The 9,316-nt window shown below is 39.6% G+C and overlaps 1 protein-coding gene across 1 annotated transcript; it reads right to left on the reverse strand.

Annotated features, from left to right (window-relative positions):
- Positions 1–3,502: 3,502 nt before the first annotated feature.
- LOC149821936 (cyclin-dependent kinase inhibitor 5-like) lies at positions 3,503–6,019 on the reverse strand. Its single transcript, XM_089980717.1, has 3 exons — positions 5,423–6,019; positions 4,125–4,334; positions 3,503–3,723 (listed from the first exon to the last, which is right to left on the reverse strand). The coding sequence occupies exons 1-3, from the start codon at positions 5,920–5,922 to the stop codon at positions 3,654–3,656; spliced, it is 780 nt and encodes a 259-aa protein (XP_089836843.1). The 5' UTR covers positions 5,923–6,019; the 3' UTR covers positions 3,503–3,653.
- Positions 6,020–9,316: the final 3,297 nt, after the last annotated feature.

Here is a 9,316-nt window from a genome sequence, read left to right on the forward strand (position 1 = left end):
AAAGTTCAATTTTCAGCAACCAATTCCATGTTTATACAGTTTTACATGTTTAGCACTACATTAGGTACATATTTTGGCTTTATTCATTAATCTTCATGCCAAATAGTGCACAGAAGAGATACTTTTTTCACTGCGAATTTGAATCACGGGCTCATTTGAATTTATTCATTCAACTTTATGAGGTTTTGCTCTCTGTGTCCACTTAGATGACTAGTTAATTTCATTCCGTTTCAATACATTAACTCATTCATCAAATGCTCTCTCTCTCTCTCTGCCGAAAAATATCATAGTAGTTCAGTGGCAATTCTCACTAAACATAGACCCGATATTTCAAAAGGAGTCCCATGTTTTCTAAAACCACATTTCAGGGCCCTACTTCACAATGAAAACTGTCAAACGAAGACCTCAGGTTGACGGGACGTACTCCCTGCTAGGCAAAGGGTACCTCAAAGGGTTTTAGCAACCGGAGGCCAGCCAATGTGCGGTGGAAGGGGTGTGCTTCTTTTGGATTATCTAAAAAAAGAGAAGACCCCAGTCATGTATCTCACATTAACCGTAAGGTATGTATATCTTCTATTGTGGTGTTCAACCACCATAACATAACTTATAACTTAATGGTGGTACACTTGATTTACATAGAATAGATCTTAAAAGCAAAAATCTAACCTGTGGATAATGTTTAGCATATTCTGTTTACTAACTTCATGCATTAAAGTTGATTCCAACATGATGTTTTAACAATTTTTAAAGCACCCATATTTTCATAAAATGTAAGCAGCTGATTTTTCACCATCTTAAAGACCAAATCTTGTAGTGTATTAAACATGATAAAACATTTCAACATAATAAATAAACCATGCAACATTTGGTTGATATCCATGCAAACAATACTATGTATCGCCATATATAAATATAAATATACATCTTTTATCAAATAAAAACAAAATTTAATAGTTTACATCCTAGTGTCCTAGTTTTTTAAAAAAAAATCGTGTATTCATATTCTCTAACTCGTAGTGTCCCCGTCCATTTGACATGGATTTGAGGATGGACACCAGAGGTGGGACCAAGCTGCAGAATATCACAGAGTAACCTCCAGAATAGCGAACCTCAATTTTCTCTAGAGAAACAGCCAGTATTGATGGTCGTCTGGTTGTGCAGTGTAGGGTCATACCTAGATTCAATCACTGCTCATTTCAATGAGACAAACTCAAAGCAATGAGAGTAACAGTGCGAACACGAGTAAATAACGCTGCACCATGGACGCCGCCCCCCCCCTGCAGCAGATCTGCATGGTGGCCTGAGACCATCCATATTGTTAAATAAGAACAGAAGCAAGTGCTGGAGGGTAGTCATGGTTGATGGTCCATTTGCCACTCAACCATGATTGGAATCAAATCCCTTTAGGGATTGGTGGGTTTTTCACTTTTTGGTGCGACTCTAAACTCGAATTTTGTCCTGCTTCAAAAAGGCATCATTCAATGCGGACCATGTGAGTGCAGACCAACAGTCACAGACCATAACTAATCGTATCCATGAGTCCAAAACATGAAATGAAAACAAAGGAGTCCTTTCCATACTCTCACATGAATGGTAGTTGGATCTCTCTCTCTCTCTCTCTCTCTCTCTCAATTCTTGAGTGAAAATGGGCACACCTGAAGCTTTAAAGAAGAAAGCGGTTTGCAGAATCCCATTCTGTCAACATGATGGTACGTCTGGAACAGTGTCTCATGTTGTCTCCCCAGATGAAGGACTCAAAGTGGACCAAGTTGGTTGAACCAGAACCCCCCACCTCAACAGTATGGTCTGGCTGCAAAGAACAGGCTTCAATTGAGCCAGGCGAAAAAGTTGGCAGGCTATTTCAGCACCCAGTTAGTAGTAGGGATGCAAACAGTTCAGATCCGGAACAGCTAAAAAATACATGGAAGAATCTGATCTGGAACAGCCAAAAATTGCAAAACCTCCATCATGGATCTGACCCATTTGCATCCCTAGTTAGTAGGAATGTAAACGCCAGACTCAGTTCAGATCTAAGAATTACTGAATCCGACCTAATCGGATTTGGCATAATCAAATTTGAATGCAGAGTCAGAGTTAGATGAATAAAAGATAATACCAAATCTGTTTATAATTACTCAATTGGATATATATATATATATTTGCAATCAGGTCACATTATCCACTAGATTTAGATTAAGATTCAGAAATGTATGTGGAATCCAAACATGAATGTTAATCAGAATCAGATCCACTACTCGGATTCAAATTCGATCAGATGTCCAACCTGAACCCGAACGTGTATTCCTACCTACCAGTCTACTCCAACTCGATGAGGCCATCAGACTTTCATTTCTCTGGCTCAAGTCAGGCTTGGATGCAGGACAAGATCAGACTTCCCCAGTTCCCACGAAAACGAAGCGGGTGTCTATCAACCTATTGCATGGACGAGCGAGCGAGAGAGAGAGAGAATGCAGGTAGACAAGATATCATTTCACCATCAAAGTACTAATGATTTTCCATCTTGCACAAAGATAAAAACATCAATCAGTGCATACAGAAATGCAACAGATTAAACATTTAGGAGACAAAATCCGAGCAAATTTACACACGAGAACAAAATTTGACCAGAGGACCTGAAATTATTGCATTGCGCACGAAGGGGATCACCAATCAGAGCACGCTCGATGATAGCGGTCTATTTTCAAGGCCTGTTGAGCTGTATCTTACAGTGCTGATTTTGGACCCCCTCAGAAAACCACCACCACCACCCCATTGGAGGGTGCAAGATGGGGAGAAAACCAACAAAACAGACGCTGAACGTTGATGTCAGTGATGGAGATGAATACGTTAGCAAACATTACCATTTGGCTATTGAGTTAAAAGTGGATTAGCAGATTCATCTAATATTTAAGGACTAATGAGAACTTGGGAAGCTGCTCAATCTCCTTTTGGTCTAACACCATGCATGGCAGAAGGGAGAAACCACACCCAGAATCAGACCTAGTCATAGCAGTAAAACCGTGATGCCTCCCTTGATCCCATGAAGCCTCCTGCTTTGCCTTGCAGAAAGAGGTGCGCAGAGACTCAAACTCAGGGTAAGAGGATATCTCCCTATCCACCAGCCGAGATCGCATATGGGCAACCTCGCAAGGTCACCGGGCCCCATGCATGCCATTAGGTCCTCAATTTGCACTGGGCAACCTCATACCACTTTGGAAATGTTCCAAAAATTTACTCACACAATGCAAAAGGAGATACGTAAGACTGAAGAAACAGTAAACATAGAGAAACAGACAGCTAAAGAAGAAAGGAAGAGACGCTTCACGAGTTAGTTATAAAAGGGACTAACAAATTCAGGAATCCGAATCCCCCAGATGTTTTTGTCCATTGTGTATTGTGTAGTATCCATTACCTTCCTCTATATGAGAGAGAGAGAGAGAGAGAGAGAGAGAGAAAAGAAGAATTGACATAAATGATCTGTTAAAGATTGGGCGCGAATTACATGCGTGTAACTCAGGCCGATATATTACAGCAGATCATCATACATATTACCTATATTTCTAGACACTTCTTTACAACGAGTGAGGTCTGAGAACTCCTGTGAAGAGAAAAATGGGAGATACTGCACATGTCCGAGTGGACAACACCACCACCTATGGATTTACTCGTATCCACTCGTACCTTCCCGGAAGAGGCAAATCGTTCACTGGATCATAATTGTACCTGCCAACCATTCAAACAGTTTCATTAACTTTTACACACAAGAAACAAAAACCAGGAATAGCTATTAGTTTTAAGTTTTTAACCACACATACGGTCATGAAGTTTTTTGATTTGTTTATCATGTATGTCACAGTCTAACAGAGGCAACCAAACACTCGAGTTACCAACATGAAAAAATAAACCAAGATTCAACTGCATGAATTATGTCTTTTTCTAGTAATAGCCAACAACTAAGTTTCAACAAATGGGGGGAAAATAAAAAAGTTGGTTTCATCAGTAATGCCTTAACGACGAGTAAAGGCACTAAAAAGGAATTAAAACACAGTAAAAAAGAGACAAAAAGAAGAATGAGACAGAGGAGTGGAGGTAAACTTTTATAAGCAGGGGAGGAGTCTCCATACTTCTCAGTAAATCTTCTCTGCTGCTGTTGCTCTGCATCAGCAAAGAATTCTTCCATCTCGTGGGCGGTCGGGATGCTCCGGAGCTGATCGTTGCGTATTCTCCGCTTGGTTTCAGATTGGTTAGTTGGTCTGGTTGTAGAACCAGGCGCTTCCAGATTCTCTGAGTTCCTCATCAAACTGCAAGGCGTCGTCTCCCTAATGCTCCTAGAACTATTCAGGAAGAAGAAGCGAAAACCAAATATAAATATGTTTCTTGGACAAAAGTTACGAATAATCAAAGATCATGATGAAACCCATCAACCCCAAATGAGTTCATATTCATGTTCTACCCGAAACTATAAAATATACGAATTCATGTTACAGAAAAGATACAAGATAGAGAACCAACCAACCTCTCTCTCTCTCTCTCTTAACAACAAAAAAGCATTGCATCATGATGATGAAGATGGTGAAAGAACCAGGATTCTAATGAAAGCTTGGGAACCAAAAAAACAGAAAGAGAAAAGAAACGCACAAAAGAGAGGCTACCACCATCATGCAAAAATGGTTTTCCTTAATGCACAAAAAAGGGCCTTTTTTAACGCGAAAGAAGAAAGAACAAGAAAATTTTCAAAGAAAACACCAATAAATTAAAAGAAACGAAGCAAGATGGTCCCTTAAAAAACATTAGTCAAAAAACCAACTTAACACTCCCTGGAAGAGAAAAAGAAAAGAAAAGAAAATTTTACTTGGACCGTTGTTCTCCCATAGAGAACGTTCAAAGAATCAGAACAAACCACTATCCATCATAAGAATGATTCAAAACAAATAGAAACAAGAAAAAATAGCATATTCATGATTTCTTCCTTTTTTCATTCAAACTCACAAAGGTAAAGATGGGTGAAAGGAAAAAAGAGAAAAAAATTATTTTTCATTTTCAATATATAGCGTTTCTGGTAAGAAAATCGGAATTTCAAAGAGACGCTGTATTTTAGTATACGTTTTAATAAATAACAATTGAAAAAAAGGCACCAAAAAAGGTATTTTCTTAAACGGGTTTTCTCAAACAAGGAAACCACCAGAAACCCGGTTTTGGGCTCCTTATATTTTGCACCACCGAGTCCGGTGAGTGGTATTGCGACGGAAACGGCAGGTACTCATAAACCCTAAACCACCATCTCAAAACCCCCTAAACCACCCGAACGTAAAACCCAGTTTTCTGTCACCGAAAAGTCAGAAAGCTAAAAAAAAGCGGTTTGCCAGCGAAAGATAGAGCGAAGAGCAAATACACCAGAAAGAGGGTATCGAGGCAGTTTTACCTCTCCCTCGCATCGAAGTCGAGGATATTCTCCCCGAACGACGCCTCAACGGCCGTCTCTCTCTCGGAGCCATGCTTCCGAGAAGAGGCCGTTACAGCGAAAGCCGCCTCGTTCTCCGGCGGCGGAGGCCTCGGCTTCGAGCGGCCGAGGGAGACGGAGACGGAGCGGGACCTGGCGGAATTGAGCCTCGCGTTCGACTTCGCCGATGCGGAATTGGTCTGGTGGGAGCTCTGGTCCGACGGATGCGCGCGCTTGGAGGGTTGGTCGGAGATGGGGGGCTTCGTCTGCTCGGCCGGTGGTTGTGGAGAGGAGAGGAACGGGGGTTTCTTGAGTCGCCGGTTACGCAGCTGAAGGTATGAGGCGGCCTTCTGGAGGCCAGCCGCTGCGTCCTTCTGTAGGGCCAGAGTCCTCGCCCTCGTCCGTACGCCGAGGTACCCCTGCGGCACCTCCATCACTGCTACCTTCCCGGTGCCCTTCGCTTTCTTTATGTATTTCCCCATCTTCCTCTCTCTAGGCTCATGGAGAGAGAGAGAGAGGTTTGAAAGGGGTAGGGGCGGGGAAGAAGGGGGAAACGGAAACCAGAGAGAGAGAGAGAGAGAGAGAGAGAGAGAGAGATGTCGTTGCAAAGGTCTTAACAAGTTCAGAGGGGGAGTGGGGGCCGAAAATAAAGGGCAAAAAGGAAACCCTAATGGGAAGTACCCAAATGTACGAGAGATTTATTTGATTGACTGAGGAGTCCTTTGGATGTGGATGGCTTGTCATGGGGATGTGGGTTTATTGAATCCGGATCGGGTGCAATCACATGGCACAAAATTTGTGCATTAAGCACCTGATCACTCTCCATCGGGCCTTGGGCCCCACAACTGACAGGCCTGTCTCGAGATGGAGGGTGCAGTCATATTGCACCTGTTGCGAAAAGATTACGTGCAATATGATTGCACATATATTTGTGCAATAAGCACCTGATCAACCTTAAAGGCAGGGCCTGTCATCGTAGGGCCCAAGGCTTGAAGGAGGGCAATCAGGCGCTTAATGCACAAATTTTGTATCATGTGATAGCATAAAGAAAAATAAAAAACTGACAAAAAAAGAAAAATTTACCTTCGGACCCGACCTTAACAAAACCCTATAGAGTTCGAGTTCGGGTACCATGTTAAATAAGGAGACCCGAGTATGTACCCAAAAGTTCGATTAATACATGGACCTGAACCTGGGTATAATTTGTGAAATTTTATACCTGACTCAAGTTTTGATTAAGACACATAACTTTTCAATGTAAAAATAATAAAAATATGATTTTATTGGGTATGGTCCGGGTTTAGTTCATGTAGTTCGTATCTATTATGATTTTTCTTATAATGAACTCGATACCATACCCGAAAATCTAGTCCAGGTCTGGTTTCACCAGGGTCTGAACCAAACCCAATCCATTGACACCCCCCTACTTGTTTGTGTAGCATGAGAAAAACAAAACAAAAAATTTAAGAAAAATGAAGGGGGTGTTTGCCCTAGATAGTTTGGGATGGAGGGGTGCCAAAGACTTCATGAGAAGGTGTTCAGTTTGTTAGTAACCTGATTTGGGACCAGCCAGACCGTCACCAACGTAACGCAAATGTTAGGGTTGTTCGGTCTTAATTTTGAAATGCTTCTTTGATGTAGGAACAGAAGAGAAGATTTTGGGTCCATAAAGATTCATTTGGATCTGCATTGATATTTTTGGATTTTTTATAATTTGGGTCACTTTTAGTATTTAGATCCATTTGTACTAGATCTTGGATCTGATATTCAATTTTATTAGATTAGGATAATTAAGAAGAAATTTATTTTTTAGGAGTTTACTAGATCATGTAGTTTACTTGGATTGAGATTCCGGAAACCTCATCTATAAAAAGATGAGAGCCTTATGTAAAGTTTAGAATTGAGAGTTGAATTTTCAGATATTGTTATTCTCATTTTATTTCAGTTATTTTTTATTAATTTCTTATAATTTTCTAATTATTTTACATTATTTTTAGCTTTTCCTAGATGATATCTTAGTTGATTAATCTTTCTCATAAATCGAGCCCTCTCAATTTGCATTAAAATAGTATTAGAGCCAGGGATTATCACATCAATCAATTCTATTCGAGAGATGATCTTGTTGAATTTTCAATTTCTCCACGCATTCAACTCAAGGAGTGGTCTCGATCAGAACAACCAATCTCACAATGATGCTAAAGAACATTTTAACATTGAAAATAATTGATCAACTACAAAAAAAAAAAAATTGCAGAGTTGAAACATAGACTCAACAAACTTATACCACATGTGAGTCAGCCCAGCTACCATCCTCCAGTTGGACACAGCCACCCTCAAAAGGTTCCACTGGTTCACATTATTCATAGAAATAACCAACCACTAGGCAGGGACTCCAGACCCTGACACAACTTGTTTTCCTTCACGAGCCAAGCCGAGCCAGCTCAAACCTGGCTCATGTGCATCCTTAGTCATGTGTACTGGTTCGTGCCTTCATATCCTGGCTCGTTCGTCTGAGGGCTCGAGTTTTTCGATTTCTTTTAGTCTTTGGGTCCAAAGCCATGTTTTGAACCAGTAGTTGGAGCACTAAATGACACATCCAGCGATTTAGATCTTTTATTCAATGATTTCTTCAAATTGTTTCAAGCCTATATATACTAGTGCTATTTGATCCATTTAATCTAGATCATTATAGGGATTCATATGATTACAAAATATTCTCGAAGAATGACCGGCTTTCCAACACATATTCTAGTAGTTTGGATTACTCAATTTGTAGAGCAATACACAAATTTAGTTATATATTGTGAATCCCTACCCCATAAAGTGGAGCCTAATTTAAAAAAGTGTAAGAGAGATCCAAACTTGAGAGCAAGTATTCTCTAACCAGGAGAGAATGATGCTGGAGTGGAGCAGAAGAACTAGGTCCATAAGGATCTATTTGGATCCGCTTTGATGTTTTTAGATTTTTTATTTGGAACATTTTTAGTGTTTAGATTATTTTGTAATCGAGCTTTGATCTGATATTTAATTTTATTAGAATTTTATTTTTTAGGTGTTTATTAGATTAGGTAACTTACATGGATTGAGATTCATGAGACCTCATCTACAAAAAGATGAGAACCCTATGTAGAGTTCAAAATTGAGAGTTGAATTTTCAAAGATTGTTAGTTTTATCTTATTCCAATTATTTTGTGTTTTACATTAATTTCCTGCATCTTCTAGTTATCTTTCGATATTTTTAGATTTTCCTAGATAATCTCTTAGTTGGTTAGTCTTCCTCATAAATAGGGCCCTCTCAATTTGCATCATTCTCCAAAAGGGAATTGACTATGGTTGGCTCTGGAGGAGGCATCTCAAAAGTCAGAGGGAATCTTGGGGGCTAGAGTGAATGCTAAAAAGGTCGATGGTGGCTGGATGCTTCGGATGAGCTAGTCAATCTAGTCAGGCTAGACGATGAGAGTGACAATCAATTGTTAGCGTTTGGGCCAATTTCAACTACACAAAAAGCAGGTGCATGGCTTTTTGGAAGTTCTTGGGTGTCTCTGGGTTTGAACAAACACCTTAGACACGCTTAAAAATGCATGAGCTAGTCATAATTGCAGAAGCACCAGAAACAAGGTACTAAGTGAACTTATGTAAAACCTATGATTTTTTTTTATATTTTACGAGAAATAAAGGTGAATCTTAAAATATTATTTGAAATTAAGATGAGATTTAAATTGTATTTCAAGCTTTAATTTTGATTTAGAATAAATTTCAAATTATGAATTTATTATGCAACGAGTTTTGTTTTTTAATTATATTTAATATGGATTTAAGCTGGACTTAATTAGAATTTAAATTGAGTTTTTATTTAGTCATGATTCGTATTGAATA

Source organism: Nuphar pumila, chromosome 11 (assembly GCF_984573655.1).
Source record: "Nuphar pumila chromosome 11, dmNupPumi1.hap1.1, whole genome shotgun sequence".
NCBI classification, from domain to species: Eukaryota; Viridiplantae; Streptophyta; class Magnoliopsida; order Nymphaeales; family Nymphaeaceae; genus Nuphar; species Nuphar pumila.

Excerpts from the sequence above, each read along its gene's own strand:
- LOC149821936 (XM_089980717.1), bottom strand. The coding sequence starts at position 5,922 with ATGGGGAAATACATAAAGAAAGCGAAGGGCACCGGGAAGGTAGCAGTG. Across the intron at positions 4,335-5,422 it reads GACTTCGATGCGAGGGAGAG|TTCTAGGAGCATTAGGGAGA; the intron begins GTAAAACTGCCT and ends CTTCCTGAATAG. Across the intron at positions 3,724-4,124 it reads CAGAGAAGATTTACTGAGAA|GTACAATTATGATCCAGTGA; the intron begins GTATGGAGACTC and ends AATGGTTGGCAG.